Source organism: Apiospora kogelbergensis (assembly GCF_038363985.1).
Source record: "Apiospora kogelbergensis strain CBS 113332 chromosome Unknown utg000001l_segment0_segment0, whole genome shotgun sequence".
In the NCBI taxonomy this organism is placed as follows: domain Eukaryota; kingdom Fungi; phylum Ascomycota; class Sordariomycetes; order Amphisphaeriales; family Apiosporaceae; genus Apiospora; species Apiospora kogelbergensis.
This window is the reverse complement of record NW_027117418.1, coordinates 3,560,663-3,578,188: the sequence shown is the minus strand read 5'-3', so window position 1 is coordinate 3,578,188 and position 17,526 is coordinate 3,560,663. Positions and strand designations below refer to the sequence as shown.

The 17,526-nt window shown below is 53.8% G+C and overlaps 5 protein-coding genes across 5 annotated transcripts; 2 read left to right on the top strand and 3 right to left on the bottom strand.

The window, feature by feature from the left end:
* Positions 1 to 193: 193 nt before the first annotated feature.
* PG998_001126 (uncharacterized protein) lies at positions 194 to 1,147 on the bottom strand (the record flags this gene model as incomplete). The annotated part of the gene is made up of 3 exons (XM_066867944.1): positions 194 to 302; positions 392 to 473; positions 613 to 1,147. The coding sequence occupies 3 exons, from the start codon at positions 1,145 to 1,147 to the stop codon at positions 194 to 196; spliced, it is 726 nt and encodes a 241-aa protein (XP_066736359.1).
* A 1,453-nt stretch (positions 1,148 to 2,600) lies between these two features.
* PG998_001125 (uncharacterized protein) lies at positions 2,601 to 5,141 on the bottom strand (the record flags this gene model as incomplete). The annotated part of the gene is made up of 4 exons (XM_066867943.1): positions 2,601 to 2,758; positions 2,857 to 3,463; positions 3,537 to 4,064; positions 4,134 to 5,141. 4 exons carry the CDS (start codon positions 5,139 to 5,141, stop codon positions 2,601 to 2,603), a joined length of 2,301 nt encoding a protein of 766 aa, XP_066736358.1.
* A 1,249-nt stretch (positions 5,142 to 6,390) lies between these two features.
* On the bottom strand, positions 6,391 to 7,555 carry PG998_001124 (uncharacterized protein; the record flags this gene model as incomplete). Its single annotated transcript, XM_066867942.1, has 3 exons — positions 6,391 to 7,154; positions 7,202 to 7,338; positions 7,407 to 7,555. The coding sequence occupies 3 exons, from the start codon at positions 7,553 to 7,555 to the stop codon at positions 6,391 to 6,393; spliced, it is 1,050 nt and encodes a 349-aa protein (XP_066736357.1).
* A 2,899-nt stretch (positions 7,556 to 10,454) lies between these two features.
* On the top strand, positions 10,455 to 13,637 carry PG998_001123 (uncharacterized protein; the record flags this gene model as incomplete). Its single annotated transcript, XM_066867941.1, has 8 exons — positions 10,455 to 10,521; positions 10,629 to 10,683; positions 10,873 to 11,081; positions 11,148 to 11,205; positions 11,256 to 11,481; positions 11,536 to 11,657; positions 11,710 to 12,433; positions 13,365 to 13,637. The coding sequence occupies 8 exons, from the start codon at positions 10,455 to 10,457 to the stop codon at positions 13,635 to 13,637; spliced, it is 1,734 nt and encodes a 577-aa protein (XP_066736356.1).
* Positions 13,638 to 15,147: 1,510 nt separating this feature from the next.
* Positions 15,148 to 17,093, top strand: PG998_001122 (C2H2 transcription factor; the record flags this gene model as incomplete). Its single annotated transcript, XM_066867940.1, has 4 exons — positions 15,148 to 15,203; positions 15,368 to 16,132; positions 16,193 to 16,423; positions 16,478 to 17,093. 4 exons carry the CDS (start codon positions 15,148 to 15,150, stop codon positions 17,091 to 17,093), a joined length of 1,668 nt encoding a protein of 555 aa, XP_066736355.1.
* Positions 17,094 to 17,526: the final 433 nt, after the last annotated feature.

Here is a 17,526-nt window from a genome sequence, read left to right as displayed (position 1 = left end):
CTCAGACTGTACCAACACACTAAAAGCGAATGTATGTATCATTGGATAGACACGGACTTTCGTTATTATATGTAGTGCCTCAAGCTTATGACAAGTGGTGGTAATAGCAGCGTACTATGCCACCCCATGCTGTTTCTCTGCCTATTCCAATTTGTCCCGGATGCATAACGTCAACTACGACATCCGACATACTTTATTCGGACTTGATGCCAGCTCCACCGGTCGAGGCCGCGGTTAGCCCCTCGATAATCTCATTCCCCATCACATAGATCATGTACGACGGGAATATGAGCCAGGCGCCACTAGAACAAAAAGGGGGAAGACCCCTTGTTAGTCTCGAAGAATGCGACGCAGACCAACAGCGTATGCTAGGGAAATGGATAGGACCAACTTGGGAATGATCCACAAGGGAATCAGATCTTGGATCGAGTTGTGGCCAATATTGTCGAAGCCCGAATAGTACTCGTTTAGCCCTGTGCGCCAAAGTTAGCCAGGTACCATATGATGGCCCGATCTTCTTTTTCTGCTAGTCGACTTCTCATCGGAGAGGGCCCCCAGTCTCGAATTCCGCCTTTCTAGTTTCGTGAGAAATCACGGAACCAGCAAACGTACAGTAAAGCACCGTTTTGCTAAGGGTCATGATGGCCGCCGTGAACGCCAGCAAGACGGCGACGGCGGCGGGTCGTCCGCTGAGGGCCTTGGTGTTACCGCCGCGGCCGGCGACGTAGACCTCGCGCGCGCGCGTGATCCAGAGCCAGAGGTAGCCGAGGTACATGGCGGTCTCGACGACGTTGAGGGAGCCCTGGGCGGCGGTGAAGCCGTTGCGGGCGTGGTACGACTTCCAGCCGTAGACATGGTCGACCTCGCCGTACAGCTTGTAGGGCACGTAGAGCGGCCAGAACAGCCAGCCGCCCTCCATCGTGTGCGGGCGTCCCAATACGTAGATGCTGTCCCAGATGACGAGCGGCAGCGAGACGGCAAACCAGAACATGGTGGTGCGGTCAGGGGCGTGCAGCCATCGGACGCCGGCGGCGGCGGGGTTCGTCGACGTCGTCGCCATGGTCGTCGCGGAGGAGGCGGAGGAGGCGGAGGGAGAATCGGTACTTGGCTGCGTTGCGGCGGCGGCACCAGATCGGGTGGTTACCATGGTTCGGTATAAATAAGGTGGGTTAGGTGGCGGCTGCGACTCGGGGACTTCAAGGCAGTAGGTTTGGTCCGAGTTGTCGAGTCACGCTGGTCATGGCAGGGTGGAAGGGCAGATAGTCAGTCGGTCAGTCAGTCGCCTGTGCGAGAAGAGGTGCGAAAGAGGGAAAGGGCATCATGTGTTGTTCTCCAACAATGGAACCAGAAGCTCGCCTTCTCCCGCCAGACAACGCAATTGCGGGGGGACCATTAAGAGACAGGCAACAGGGTACCTGAGCGGCGAGGAAACCATAGTGAGACAGGGGGTCTTTTCCTGTCCAGGACAGGTCCGGATTCTTCCTCATCCGAGATTAGACGAGCAGACGAGAAACCATCACGGCATGTCAATTCGTTGCTACGTAGTTATGCATGCATATACTTATACATTCCCGCGCCTCCGGTATGAATTGCAACCATCGTGCACCTTCGAGAGGGACAACAGGATGGATGATGTACGGGGGCCACCATTGCGCAACGCCTCGGAGAAGGAAGCGTCGCGCAAAAGTTTTAAACTGGCAGCGTTCACGAGAAAGGTTTGGTCTGGCACGCAAATATGACCGATAGCGAGTGGGCTATTCGAAATCGATTGATTAATCGTGCGGAAAGTGTAAGGAAGAAAGGGAAAGAGAAAAGAGGCATCTCGGCGATACGACAGGGTTTTGTTGACGCAGGCTCGCCAGCCCAGCCCCGCCAGACAATCGCAAGTCATGTGACCCTGTCCGAGGCCGAATTTTCTTTATCTTCCAACTTTTTTCCACCCAGGCCCTTTTTCTTCCCAACCTGTGCAATTCCCCTCAACACCCAGACAACATACAACAGCCCAGGCAACCCTCCCTCTATGACTCGGAACGACGAGTGCAGGCGAGGAAGGCCTCGTGAATGGCTGTTGTATGCTTTGTTCCAAAGGTCGAGTATCTACACATTCTTTCATTCGTCTTTCCTTCTGTATGTCAAGGCTCTGCTCTGCGTGCCACCATCTTGGTATCTGTCTGGGTACAAGAGATGGGCAACACGCACGGCCAAGACAACCAAACCCACAAACAACCTACCTCCGCGACTCTTGGTGCGCTGGAGTGTCAAAACTTTTGTTTTACAGGTATATCGTTCAAGTGGAAGAAAAACACAACGGCCTAGACAGCCGGTCCATTCCACCCTGCTGCCGTAGATGCTTAAGTGCGGTAACGGGACTAATAAGGACATACATCTCAATCCATAGAATAGAGGCTAGCAACTATGCGTTATACCAAGTCAATTCATAGCATGACTGTGAACAAGGCGTGCGTCGATTTGCTTGTGCCATTTCCCTAGCATTTGTCTCACTGGACTCCATATTGCTCGTATCTCGTAAATATCGTAGCCTCATTGCATCCTGAACCAATCCTGCGCAATGCTTCCATACATTCACATGCACCCGGGTGCTAGTACTGGCCGTCAAACAGATACTTCTCGTCCAAGAAAGAGAGCAGGAATCTCGACACCAGCCTACCCGTGTAACTAATCGACACGTCGCGGGCGTACGGGTGGCTCTCCTCGTTTGGCAAGATGGGATCCGCCACAAGGAAATCCAGTTCGTAATCTGTGGTTCGTCGACAGTTGATCAGCTCTGCACACGCCATCGTACAAGAGCGCCCGCCTATGGGGAAAGTGAAGAAGAAAAAGAAAGACAGCACTTACATGAATCCCCCTGGAGCAACTCCCTCAGGGTCGTCACCAGCTCCAGCGACGCGGCATCCAGCTCGCCCGGCGCGGCGAAACTGCCGTCGAGCAGAGGGTTGAAGGGCTTGGTGGATGCGTCGCGCGAGTGCGTCTGGTAGACCTGGTGAAACTGGTAGGCGAACTGCTTGAAGGGCATGTTCTCGATCTCGCGGCAAACGGCGCGGGCAAAGGCGCGCTTGTACGACAGCCCGGGTGTCCCGCCGCGGTTGTTGCGCATGTCGACCTCGTTCTGCGACACGACGAAGACGTCGGCCGCCGTCTCGACCGACTCCATGAAGAGGCAGAGCACCAGGAACGCCGCGAGGCAGGGCGTCCATCCCCCGCGCGACTTGGGCTTCAGGGACTTGGAGAAGCCCTCGAACAGCGACGTGACCTCCTTGAGCAGGTGCTCGTCCAGCATCGCCTTCACCTGCCGGTTGAGCAGTCGTGGCGTCACCCACGGGATGTTGCGGGGCACGAGGTTGGTGCTTTGGAGCTCCGCCATGGAGGCCTGCGTGATGCATAAATGCCGCGTCAGGACATAGTGCATGGCGTAGATGGACAGTGCCTTCTTGACGATAGGGGACTGTTCCAGGCAGGAAGGTGTGGCGTCAGTGACCGAGTCAATCCGAGACACAAGATTTGCAGTTAGTACTCACATCGGATCGTTGGCCATAGATCTGGACGGCCCGGAGGATCTTCCGCGGCAGCTCCGTATGGCGGACCGAGTCTGTGACCTGCTCGGCGTACTGGGGCTCGAAGATCAGAGCTTGGACGTAGTCTCGGGCTTTCCGCCTCACATCCTCCCGGACCGCCGTGTTGTCGAGATCGATACCCAGCGGCACGGCACCCCTGGACTCGAGCTCGAGGGAGTTCACGCCGGCATGCAAGTGCCAATGCTGCAGGACCTCGGGGCTCTTTGCCGTAAAGAACGAGGCCCGGAGGGTGAGAGTTGATTGAAAGCGGTGGCCGGAGAAGAGCTCGATGGTGCACGTCTTTTCCGAGCCGCCTACGGTGAAACCATCCACGTTTTCACTGATGAACTTGGTCATCTGGTCCCTTTTGAAGTGGCTGCGGATGAAGTCGGGAAACAGGACGGGGAGGAAGTCCTGGAATTGCCAGCATACGATCTGGGGTAGCTGATGCGTGAGCTTCTTGCAGTTCTTGCAGGGCCGTTCCTTGTCGCACTGCACACGCACGCAAAATCGATCAGCGAGTCAAGTTTCCAAAGACGTATGACGGCGTAGGGTCTATACCTTGACCTTCCGGCTGTGGCAACAGAAGCAGGCGCCTTGTCTCCTCACCTGAAGGGCGTTCTCCTTGGTGTCGTTTGCCAAAGGCCCCTTTCGCCCCCTTGCCGTTGTCCGCATGGCGTCGAAACACTCGTAGGGGTTCGGCTTCCCAGCCGAGGCGTGGATGAGATTAGGGGTCATGATGACGAACCTATTCACCGGCTCTGGCCTCTTTTTCTCGATCTTGCCGGCGCCTTGGGTCCTGCGTATTGGTGCTTTGCCGGTAGGTTCCGTTTTGATGTCCACCCACCGCGGACTAAGGGACAGCTGCGAGCTACTGCTTGGGGCAGGTGAGGTTTGGGGCGAGCAGCTGGAGGCGCCAGCCGAAGCGTTAAGCCCGGTAACACCAAAGGCGGCTACGTCGTTCTTCAGGTTTGTCGGGTCCCATGGCGCCACATCGTTGCTGTCGCGGAATTGCTGGGGTATATCCAGATCGATGGGCAACCCTTGCTGAGGCAGGTCCATGCCCCCAATCCCTTCGAGTGTCTCTAGGTCCGCCATGTTCCCCATATCGTTGCTAGGAAACGTATTAAAGAAGGGCGACAGGTCAAAGTCAGGGTTGTATTGGTCGTTGAACATGAAGTCCTGGCCTGCTGCTGCCGCTAGCTGAGCGTCGTTCGCCAGGTTTGACAGGTATTGCCCATCCATGCCTGCTGATGCTATCATTGAAGCATTGGCCTGGTCAGTATATGAGCGGGAGAACACTTGTTGCTGCTGCTGCTGCTGCTGCGCTTGCGGGTAGTGGTCATTCAACTGGAGCGGCGAAACGGCGGCGGACCCAGGCGAGGAGTTCTCGAGCTGGTCCGAGTAGCCCACCAGACCCCAGCTGTTCAGACTACCGCTGGCGGGGCTGGGAAAGAAAGCAACGGATCCAGGGTTCGACTCAATATACTGCCATGATTCTGATTCATCCGCCGAGTCAGGGTGTTGAAAGGTGCTCCCTGACGGCGATGCAGATGCGACCGAAGCCATGGTCGGCAGGCCTGGATGATGATGATGATGATGATGATGATGATGATGATGATGTGGAAGACAGAAAGCCTTTCTCCACGAACGGATGTATCACCCAAATGCAAGTAGCCGTCTTCTGATGCCTCTCCCTGTTCTTACCAGATGCGAGGGGTTTGAGACTGTAATGGCTGGTGGATACCAAGGCTCGACTAGAAGGGTAGCGGTAGATGCAATATGTAGGGCTCGGTAAGATGGGAGGTTCGCTGCGAAATGGGGCGAATCAACGGTTATCACACAGCCTGGACATGCGACTTTGTAGTCTTCGATGTGTAAATCTGACCCCGGAAAGGGCAAAATATATGGCGTAGACTAGATGAGGCACATTGCTGCAAGAGCTCTCTACACTGCCATTCGGGAACATGTACACAATACCGTTTCTAGATTATCTGAGGAGGAGGGCCCGTTCTTCTTTAAGGGTTCTTGAGATACAGACTCCGCCGTGTTGCGCTTGACTCGAAGGGATCACCGACGTTGCGGGTGGCAGAGCACGCTAACCTCCTTCGAGATTCGGTCCAGCGCCCCCCAAGATGGGTACGATGGGTACGTGAGTACGCCTGTCAGCAAAGCCTGAAGCCAGCGTTCAGGCATTGTAGACCGAGCCAAGCACGTGTTCGGTCTGGACCAATGATAGGCGCCTCTCAATAGTAGTTATACCCTATCGCACCCCGATGGCCCATACAAGCTGCTGTTATACTTATACATTCACTACCACCTAATAAATAATCCCATTCCAGCCGGCTACGCAGGCAGTCATATAGCCAGGAGAGACATGAAGAGGGCACGATTGGCTGTTCCTCTCGTCCATGCCGTAGCAAATCGTCGAATTGCACCGGGCAACCCCTTGTGCTGGTTTCCATAAAGTCTGTTCCATCCTAGTCCTGGCTTCTGTCCCTGGGAGTAAGCGCTCCATTCATTCAGTCAAAAAAAAAAAAAAAAAAAAAAAAAAAAAAGACAACCACTCAAAAAAGAGAGTGAAAAACAACAAGTAAAGATAATGTCGTCGAAGCTTCGTCCCAAACGCCAGCCCTATCCATCCATCAGATGTGCATTGTGTACACCTACGGTCGCCACACCACGCCCCGTTGGGCGTGTTTCGTGTGCCTGAGAAGTCCGTGAAAATAATCATATTCTTCATTTCCGACAATCGGAATAACGTTGTGGTTCCACGAGAGAAGTTCTCATGGAATATTGGGTGCCTATGTGCCCGTGTTTAGCGAAACCGAGCCTGGGCTGCGGCACTACGCTCGTCAATCTGACGTTGGGTAGAAACGTAAAGGTGGTCCAAAAACTCCATGGCTGCGGCGTCTTTGAGGATCTTGGCAACTTGGATGCCTGCGCTGATCAGTTGTAAAATATTCCGGTCGTCTTTCAAAGGACGCGACTGGTGCTTTGCTGCATGCCGCATCTCTAGAGAGTTTTCCAGGATGGTTACAAACTGCTTGATTTGCCCGTTGTATAGAACTCTGGCAGGGATTCTCCGTTTGGTTGCCAGTCTCTTTAGAAGATAGACCCATTCGGTCCATTCGCCTATATCGTCTACTGTCAGCGTCGATATGGAAGCAGGTGATTTCCCAAGCCATGACTTACGGTCAGAGGGTCGCTCCACAGGCCGAACATCCTGTGTCAAGGGGATAGGAAATTGATACTTGGCGACAAAGTCAAAGGCGCACTGGGACAGCCGGTCGTTGACCTGTGTCAGGATGTGGTCTTGCTCCTGTACGAGAAGGTGCGTAGGGAGGTGAGGCAGCTCCCGCTCCTGCGACGCAATGTACTCGAGATGTGGTCGCTTCAGGAACTGATGCGGCCCGTCGAACTCGTCTCGGTTGGATGGTCGCCTCTGGGGACGTCCCTTCCCGCTGTTTCTGGACGAGGAGCCAGCTGGCGCGCTTCCCAGCTCGCCGTCGAGGCCATTTGGGGAAACAACGAGATCGTCAAGGGAGTCGTGTGGCGAATAGCTGCCTCCGGCCTCCCACCCTGGGGGCTTGGGCCGCCATACGATCCGAAGGTTGCCGTGGAGTTACTGTAGGTTGCAGATATCGGCCTCGAGTTGTAGGTTGGTGACGATGAATATGCAGGCTCGACGCGTCCGATTGGGCCAGCTGTACTGACAGCTGCAGGTACGCCATACGAAGAGCCTGTTCCGGGAGGATAGGAGACACTTCAAGATGCACAGTTACTTCCGCTGTCCAAGTAGCGAATGGAGGGTGTCTCTGCCGAGAGCCTTACCTCGATCTGTGGTAGCCACCACTCATAAAAGGGTCATCATAGACAACACTTGAACTTGTTGGTCTTGACATGTACTCCAAAGCAGGCATTGCTTTCTGATCGCATCTGCGGGAGGAATTCCACAAATCCGTTCGAAATCCGTTCGACATTGTCTGATACAACACGTCTGCTTTGGCCATTCCTTTAACGAGTCCTGGGGATCAAACTGCGTCACCTCGAACCTAGCCCGAGAGATCAAATGGTATCAAAAGGCACTTCTACAGACGGGCTGAAGAAGTACTCCTCTTGGACGGGAAGCTAGGTCCTGAGCTTCCCTTCTGATGAGCAGAAAATTAAGCTTGAGAAAGAAAGAAAGGAAAAAAACCCCGTGCTAGAATTTCCAGAAGACCTAGGATCCACGGTCGAAATGTGCCTTTGTCCGGGATATACTGGTATAGATCCTATAGCGGTGAAGTATCGTGACGCCAGATGGACGAACAATCCTGGGAATTTATCACCAACGCTCTCCGGGTAGGTCAAGTTGTCCTTTGGGTCTGTAGAGGATGAGTGCTGAGCGTCACTAGACTTTACTCGACAGTCAGGTCCAGCATTGTCCTGTTTGGTAGTAGAAGATCTCGGTCTGGGGTCGATTATATTATAAAGAAATTTCTTCGAGACGATGGCGCTTTATGTTCCGCCTGCGTCGTGGATTCAATGCACCAAAAATACCATTATTTCGCCACCCGGGATACTGGAGGTATCCAGGTCAGTGGCAGAAGCAACCGAGTAGGATAGGCTAGGATGATCGTTGCCCTGAACTGGAGCGCGATGGGACCTCTGGCCAGGTGACGTGCAGCCCGATTGCGTCTCGACGCCTAGAAGATTCAGTGCTGGCAGGCATTTGGCAGCCGAAGCGCGCCTGGAATGGGGGACTCTACGCCGGGCAATGCGCCCGAAAAGAAAGAAGCCTATGCAGAACACAAAGTGCTGCTGGCATTGTTACCAGGTGCATCCTGGGACAGGCTGCAACACCAGTCTGGGACTATGCTTCTTGGGGACTATGCTATCCCGAGTTTGCGGAGACAGTTGTCGCCCATCATCAAGTTGCGAAGACAATAAGGCAGCGATTGGGCAGCCCTGAGCGCGGGTTTGGGCCAAAAGACAAGATACAGCAGTGGGTTGGTTAGACACGGCAATGGCAGGGACAGCCTGGCCAGCGAATAGGCGGTGTCAAACCAAAACAGTTGGGCACAAAAGAAGGGGGGTTGTACGAGGACAAAGTGAGCCCAATTTCGACCAATCTCACCATCAACGCCTTTTGCTCTCTCGCAAGCACGCACCCAGCAACCCGGGCGGTCGAAAGAGCCAGACGGACGAGTTTGGCCAAGGAAGAAGAGAAATGAAGGGGATATATTAAAGTTGGCAGGTGCATGCATTGTAAGGTCGCCCCCTAGTCAGCGAGGGGGAGACGTGCGAGATGGGGGATGGACACAGATGGCGGGCAGCCAGCAGCCTTATTGCAGGAGCCGGCTGCCTGTTGGGAACACTTATTAGGGGTCTGTCTGTCTGGTGGGGGTCGGAGGGGGTCGCTCACTCCTTCGTCATGGGAAGTGCGGAAGTCAGAAACGCAGAAGAACTGAGCATTTGATGAGGAAAAGGAGCAGACAGGCTCGACTGAAGATATCAGCGATGCCTGGTGCAGGCAGAGCTGAGATTTCTAATCCTGGCAGTCTTGTTGGCAGTCTTCTTGCCTGCCGTTGCACTGCCACGGTGCCTGGAATGCCTCGGTTGCAGCAGCGTCAAGAATAAGCCGCCCAGCCGCCGACAGCGCCGAAGAGCGGCGGACCCGTTCTGTCAGCAAAGACAGTATCAAGGCCATCAGGCCATCAGGCCATGGTGCATACAGTTCTGACCACGTCCATCTATCTCATCTCAGGTAAGCATGCTGACTTTCAGCTTCATATCTCGCTGCACCTAGCCGAGTTAACGGGCTCGTCGTAAACCCTCGCCAATCAACGCCCTCGAGCCAGGAGACGAGATGGAATTCTCAGTGAGGCTCAAGATCGGAGAGAATCATCAATTCAGAAGCTGACTCCAAAGTTTCTTTCCCACGTGGATAGACAGTACGCCCGTCAGATTCCTACCCGCTTCCTTCCTACCTAATCTGTACACTATCTCGGCTGGCCAAGAAGAGTCCGGCTAGCTTGCATTTAATTCGGGTGCCTGGAGTCCCAGCAGGTTTCCAGGCCACCCCGTTTCCGATTATATTATATCAAAATGATGACACGGCCGAATCCAACATTTACCCATGGCAAGCAAGGGAAGCATGGCAAGCCTCAGCTCCCCCATATGTTCCCCGCTGCGCATTTCGCGTTTCTGCTCCGGGGCCTATAATTGGAAAGCAAGGTAGCGAGGTTTCATCAGTCCTTGCCCACCTTACCTAGATGGGAAACCATCTGCGTATTCCGCATGCTGTAGGGCTGATTATCAGCATCTTTGTCGTAAATCTGACCAATCACGCGCCTCCGATTAAAGCTTGGTGCCCGGCGAGCTTCTGAATTGGTCTCAGTCTCGACCGCTACCGTTGGAGAAATTGGCAATTGGGGGACGAGAATGACCAATTTGCAACCCCTGAAGATACAAGTTGCAGCTAACTACCGCGCGGATTCCCTTCTGTAGCGAGTTCCGGCCCATTTGCTCTAACTATTGGTTGCATTGAACGCGAGGTACTTTGATGCTAGGGTCCGGATGTGGTTTGCACCCGCCAGTCTGACCTCGAGGAGGCGATGCTTCTAGTCGCGCCCTTTCTGCTGCTGAGGGAAGGATCACTAGCCTTAGCCCGTCATCCCAGGTTCCATTCCAGGAGCTGCCACACCTGTTCGATGCATCTCATAATATGCCCTTGTCTTTTAGAAATGCGGGTGCCTTGAGGGGGGGCAACTCGAGATATAATGCAAGCGGAGAGTTCGAAACAGATGCACCCGCGTAGCAGAAGCTTCCCCCTCCCTTCAGTCTCACAGGCAAAGAGGAAACCCATTAGCAAAAGCGAATGCCAGTACTATACTCGCCATGCTCGACCAGACTTCCACTTCACAGCGGCAAAGGCAGCGCAAGTTCCATAGGAGGTCCCGGAATGGTGAGTGGTGGCTGCATCCGACCACCTCTGGTATCGTCGCTGACAAAGTCGCGCGTGGTTCGAGGCGTCCGTCGCGGCGGCCGGCACAACGCGCACACGTTTTGTAGGCTGTTTTGTATGCAAACAGAAACACATTCGTTGCGACGAAAGGAAGCCTTTATGGTATGTTGTTCACTATACATCAATCCTGGTTGGAAATGGGTAATGCATCTGTACGGATACGCAAAATACGTATACGATCGATGCAGGTCTAGGGCCCGACCCATCGGTGCTCGGTTCCGGTAGCATGGCACCCTAAAACCACTCCGTTACCTGCTTCCTCGACAGATCCTCCGACTAACAGGGGCACAGCACGTATTGTTTACGGCACGGTGGTGAATGCGGTTATACGGAGAACCCGAATCTCACGCCATCTTGTAACGGAGGCAACTCTCATGACGGTTCCCAAGAGCCAGAGGAAGCTCTGAGTTACCTAGGGTTGCAAGATGTTACCCCTAAAGACCCTTTCGCCGGCACCGGCATCGACATGCCGTATAAGTCGAGATCTTTATTTCAGCTTTGTAAGAAAGCATCCACGGAACTCTCCGGTGTGGCGCTTAGCCAATGCTAACTGCGGTATGCTTCAGTCATGAATACCAAGTTCTACTACAATACACCGGTGCAAAGAGACCAGAACTCATTCGTGTAAGCATACTTCCGAACGAAGAATCACCTTCGACTATACTGACATCCAGCATTAGTGTCCATAGGGCTCTTTCGCATCCTGGCTTCCTTCATGGGGCCTTGCTCATGACAACGTTACAGTGGGCTTGGACTACTGGCGACGGGGAACAATTCAGGATACCTTACTTATATCATAAACTCCAGGCTATGCGCTTCGTCAAAGAGCAATTAGCAGACCCGGAAACGGCTGTCAATGATGGGACAGTCGCTGCAGTAGCAAGTCTTGCCTTAGTCGAGGTAAATACCACCCCTCCGGAGACTTGGTATCCGCCATGTACTGACTGCGTGCAGAACTCGCTGGGCACCATCGACGCCGTGGCATCACATCTCCAGGGCCTCGCCAGAATAAAGGAGATGAGAGACAGGTCTGGGGCGCCACAAACCACGGGACTTCTCCAGCGCATGATATTGATGTAGGTTCTGTCTGAGCGACGTCACTTGTCGGGCTTGACTAATCCCTCACAGGGCTGCCCGGTGTGTCTCCAGCCGACCTATCTGGGATATCCTTGATATCAGCAGGACCGACTATATCCACCAATCAATGATAGTATCGCTACTGCGAGTTGCCCTGCGGCCTATATACAGCATCGCGACACTGAGTGGCGCAGACGACACCGCCGAGCCTTTGTCAGAGATGCTGGGACGAAGCTCCCCTCACCCCGAAACGAACGATAGCGGTGCCATCGCCTCATTACGCTCGGTGGACTGTAGCAGGTCTGGCTTCATCGCATGCTACTTCTACCTCTACATTATCCTTCGCGAGGAGCGGGTTGACTCCTTTGTTCTTAACTGGTTTATCGAGCAGCTGATCGCCGACGTGTGCCGCACCGAGGCGATGATGCAGAAGGGCCAGTATTCGCAACCTTTGTGGTTCTGGACGGTCATGTTTGGCGCCTGTGCCGTCTCTGTTGGCCGAGTGGTGTCCAGCTTGGAGAGCGAGCAGATGCAAGCGGTCAAGGATGTCTATATGGCCAAGATTGTTCTGGCAAACCAAGTACTAGGTATCAAGACGTGGGGAGGGGCCAAGTCGGTGCTGAGGCTGTTCGCCTGGGAGAATGGCTTTGACGGAGAGGAAGAGATCAAGGCGCTGTGGCAGGAAGCGACATGGAGGGCGGACAGGAGTCGTTCGGACGTATCTTGTGGCGGCGTCAAGGACCTAATGGGCTTTAATCCGATCGACCCTCAGCTTGTAGGTTGGTGAGAAACATGAGATAGCTATTGTATCCTCGTAATCATTGTTACCGACGTATCAAATGATCCTCTCACCTACAAGTGCTACATATGCAGCTCGCCGAGACTAATGGCGCTAGAGACAGTAACATATGTGCGGATGACCCTACCAGCTACCTACCTGGACATCTCGGACATCGCCAGCGGTATGTATATGTATAAGTAAGAAGTATCGCGAGCGGCTGGAGCTTAGCCCCTCCAGCTCGTTCAGAAAGTGGGATCACTGCCTTGGAAGCGTTCCAACATTCCGGATCGTGAGGGGAAGGAAGCCCACCAGAAAATTCTTCACAGACTCACTGCCGTCATTTAGTTGGCTTTAGGTTTTTCACCGCTCTGGATTCACCTTGTCGTTAGATTTCGATGGACATTTGCAGGCCAGTGTCGAGGGCAGATGCTTGGTGGCCGCGGAGGTTGGCGTCGTTCGTGAAGGTCTGAGCGCGAGCATCCTACGCTTGCGTCCTTGGTTCTCCACTTGGCACCACCCACTCCCTGCATGCGCCAGACGCACAACCTTGGCAGCTTGGAAATTGCTCAGCGCACACACACATACACACACACACACACACACCTGGCAGTAACCTGGCTGCTGCTACTAACAACGCGACGCAACGTAGCCAGCCACGGTCAGCGAGGCATGTCATTTATCACATTGCCAATGCTCGTGAGGCATGCTTTCGCATCGTGATTGCTGTGCTGTCAACGAGCAAAGGGATGGATGATGGGTGATGCGAGGTGTGAGGAGGACGAGGGCGGATGGGAGGGTGTTGTGTTTTCCCCGCCCGTGGCTTCCTGGCCTGTCGGCGCCAGTGCGTTGTCGCTGCATCCTTCATCTGCAGCCCGTCGTCCTTCTGTCACATCACATTGCAAGCCCGGTGCTCCGTGCTTGATAGGCTAAGGGCATCGTTGCCCAGCTCCACCTCAGCACTCATGAGACCCTCCTCACCTCTCGCCCACCCAAGCCGCCGGCCAGTCGGACGCAATGTCTGGCCAGTCGCGCCATGCCAGCCTATCGCAAGTGCAGCACAAAGGGCCAGCGCAGAGCTCTAAAGCATGCGACCAGTGTGACGGCCGGACTGAGGAGCCCACGATGGGCCAATGGTGAGGAGAATAAGCCTTGGCGGGTGTTGGTCGACAAGCAGCGGTCTGCCGTCGTCAGCGAATGAGTCCATCACGACCAGGGAAATGAAGCGGGGTTCTCATCACATCAAACAAGGACAGGCCCCCGGTTTCTGCCCAGCCCATGGCTTTCGTGTGCCATATAACCCGCCCGATGCCCAGTTACCTGATGAATGCCCAACTTCCCTCCTTCTCACCACAATTTTCCCACTTCTTCTTTCAGCCTGAAGATCATTTCTGCCCGAACGAACCCAACTCACCGTCAGCATCTTATCAACTCCCAACTGTCGCCACTTCTTCTAGAATTACACAACAGCTTCCTACTACCTACACTCAAGCCTACCCATCTCAACACTTGAGTGTATCATTCCAGGATCGTCACTGTGCGACGCCCAGTCAACAGCTATACTGCCCAAGGATTACCCATCTACTGCATCCCACAAGGATTCCAGTCTCGAGGAACATACCACAGGATTGTTGCCAGGCTTCAAATGACTGCCGTTGTTTCACACCAGGAGAGGATGCCTAGCTACGGCTCGTCTCTAGATATGGACTCTGTCCACACTCCCGCGAGGTATATTGCAATGCTTTCTATTCATTACCGGGGTTGGCTTTGATATGTTTGCTACAAATTCATGTTGCGCGAGAAGTCATGTATTCTCTTATTCTGTTCAATCAACCACCAGCAAGCGCTTGGTCTCAACCGAGGACAATTCAAACCCGGAGGATGTCACTACTACAAAATGCCCGGAAAGGATGCCATGGAAACCACATTCAAAGGAACGCCCCGGATCAGGATCGTATGTGCCCAGGAAACATCAATATCTGAGTCAAGATAAGCCTTCGTCTTCTCAGCGGATCAAACAAAGAAATCAAAACCACCGAGGCCTCGTCGTCTCCATGGTGAGTATCGCCCACGACAGTTTTTATGTGACAACGAATCTAGAACCTTGACATTCCCATGGATTTCTTTCTTTCTGTATGGACCCAAATGGACATGGACAATTCTATCTGGAACGCGACCCATGGAAACTTACACCCCTGGATGGCAATTGCCAGTTACTATTCGAACCTGGACTTGTGACTGGATTCATTTCAATCAAATCTCCTGTGGGGTTACCTTTTCTCGGTTCGGACTCCTCGCTGCCTAGAGGTCCATCGCGTTTCCTTTCACACGACCGACAAGGTATCAGGCCTTTGCTTTGCCCGCCAAAGGACATTTTTCGAATATCCCATGACTGGAGACCAACGGAAACCCGAAGGATGCCGACTGATCTGCCTCGAACGTTTTCTGGATGCACTCTTTAACTCAATGCCTGTTTGTTCTATCGCCTGGATGAGCAACACGATATATCTGGATATAATCGACCATGATCGGCCTTCGCGTATATACTACTTGCTTTCCTGTTTTTCTTTCCACGCTGGACAATACGCCCCACGGATTTTTTTTGATTTTTTTTCTCGCCGGACTAAGGATTTCTTTTTGATTTCTTAAATCTTACATCTTCGAACTGGAGAATCCTCTCCACATTGGACACTCTCACGGACTTTTCTAGAATGGAACTTGGCGTCGTTGGTGATACAGGATCATCGGCGACGCATATTACAGCTTGGTTTGTGCAACACGACCCTTCTTACGTAGATATGTATATACTAACCAGTATGTCACCACAGGAACAAAGTTGGACCAGCTGCTGCTCTTTCTTTTGTATCATGTTCGGCGTATACAGTTCTGCCATAGGCAGTGGGAAACAGCACACACTAACCAGCCCTTTAGTGACTACAGCACATTCTCCCATGGAAACTTTGCCAGCGGACCTTTTCTTTATTCTCAAACAGTACCATCGGACCTGAGCGGTTCAGTATGGGACACGACAACAGCAGAAGGTACACAGAACTTCCACGGAGATGCCGAGGACTTCCCTTTCTCTTTCGGCCACATTACTCCCAGAGGAAATGGACAGGATCACATTGATGTTGTGGATGACATCTCAAGTAAATGGATTGCCGCTGAGGAAGCCCCCGCGGTTGTGTCGGAGCCCATGCGCCGCATCAGCTCGCGCAGCTCTGCCGGCAGCCACAGCCACAAGCACAGGACGCTCAAGGCGGCTTCACAACAGAAGTCCCGCCCGACTATTCTGTCACAAGGATCACACATGTCAAGCTATGACATTTCAGGTAATGGGCACATGGAGGCATACCTGCTTGATTCGGATGCCCACTCGGTGACCTCTCAGATGTACTACCCTGCCTCTCTGCCCTTGGGAATGGGGATGACCAGTGACGGATTGCCTTATTCGCCGGAGGTGATTGCCACAGGAATGCCGCAGCAACACATGGATCCTACACACATGCAATTAGACTTCGATGCGAGTCTGACAGGTAACTCGCCCACTGCCTCGTGGGCGTCGTCATTCAGCCCCGGTGAGGAGTCGCGAACAGGCTCTCCCGCAGTTCCTGAGGATTCGTGGAGCAGTGTCCCTCTCGGAACATCGCCTCAAGCTGGCACTTCCTCTCCCATCATGGACGGGCAATCCCCAAGGTATGTATGAAATGAACGTATCACGCAACAGGCCGGTTTTCTAACAGTTGACGACTCCAGCCTACACCGTGGTCTTATCGGCTCCGAGGATTCGTATGGAACTGACCTCATGGACAATTCTTTCTTGCCTCCTGCATTCACCCGTCGTTCCAGTGGCGACGGTGAGTCTTCTGCCCGGGACCACCCCTTGTACAAGAATGCCATGCCCAAGGCCGACGGACTTTTCCACTGCCCCTGGGAGGGTAACTCGCAATGCAACCACAAGGCCGAGAAGCTCAAGTGCAACTACGAGTAAGTTCTCCCTGGCTTCGTTTCTTGGTTTCGCCTCTTTAACCCCAATTCCAGCAAGTTCGTGGACTCCCACCTGAAGCCGTACCGATGCAAGGTTGATTCGTGTGAGAACGCCCGCTTCTCCTCTACTGCCTGTCTCCTTCGACATGAGCGTGAGGCCCACGCCATGCATGGCCATGGAGACAAGCCCTACCTTTGCACCTACGAAGGATGTGACCGTGCCGTTCCTGGCTGCGGATTCCCCCGAAACTGGAACTTGCGTGACCACATGAGACGGGTCCACAATGACAACGGAGCCTCTCTGAGCTCCGGCGCCCCGTCCTCTTCGTCTGGCCGGGGATCGGCATCCCACTCGATTAAGGGCCGCAAGCGTAAGAGCAAGGATTCTTCGGACATGTCAAGTCACGGCCGGAAGCCCGTCTCCAAGACCTCGGCCGCTGATGATGCTGCTGCCGCTGCCCGCGCCGCTGAGCAGCCTCTAATTGAGCAGTGGTATGAGCACCACTCTGCCCTCCAGGAGTACTTGCAGCGCTACAACAACCCCGTGGCCTTTGAATTGCTGGACCAAACTGGCGAGGCCGGAGAGCACTTCAGTTCCATGGAGAAGATATCGCGCAAGCTGAAGAAGTCCCGCGAGTCGCACCGGCGAGCATACCACCACTCTGGCTAAATGAAGAACGTAAGTCGGCAATCCTAATCGAAATCATTTGTAGCATCAGCTTACCCCCATCTGTAGCAGCGTGGACATCCAAGTTTTTTATTTGACTACACATGGATTTGCAAGTGCACATTTCCCTCTGAATTCTTTCTTGAGCATTGCGGACCTTCCGCCAGCTCTATACCGCGTGAGCCACATGGGACAAGCCAATTTGGCCACCCACAGGCTAGGGCACGCAGACCGGAATAGAATCCATGGAATCAGACCATCTGCCAGGAATACCGATTCAAGGAACGGAATCTTCCCAGGAACTGATGAGCCTGAATGGCATGCCAAGGACGTCGACACCAGCGCTTCTGGAAGCTGGTGTCTGGTGGATAGTTTGGGCGAGGCATCATCGCAGGGAAAAGCGATTTGCCGGGACGCCACAACCGTGGCTCGGAAA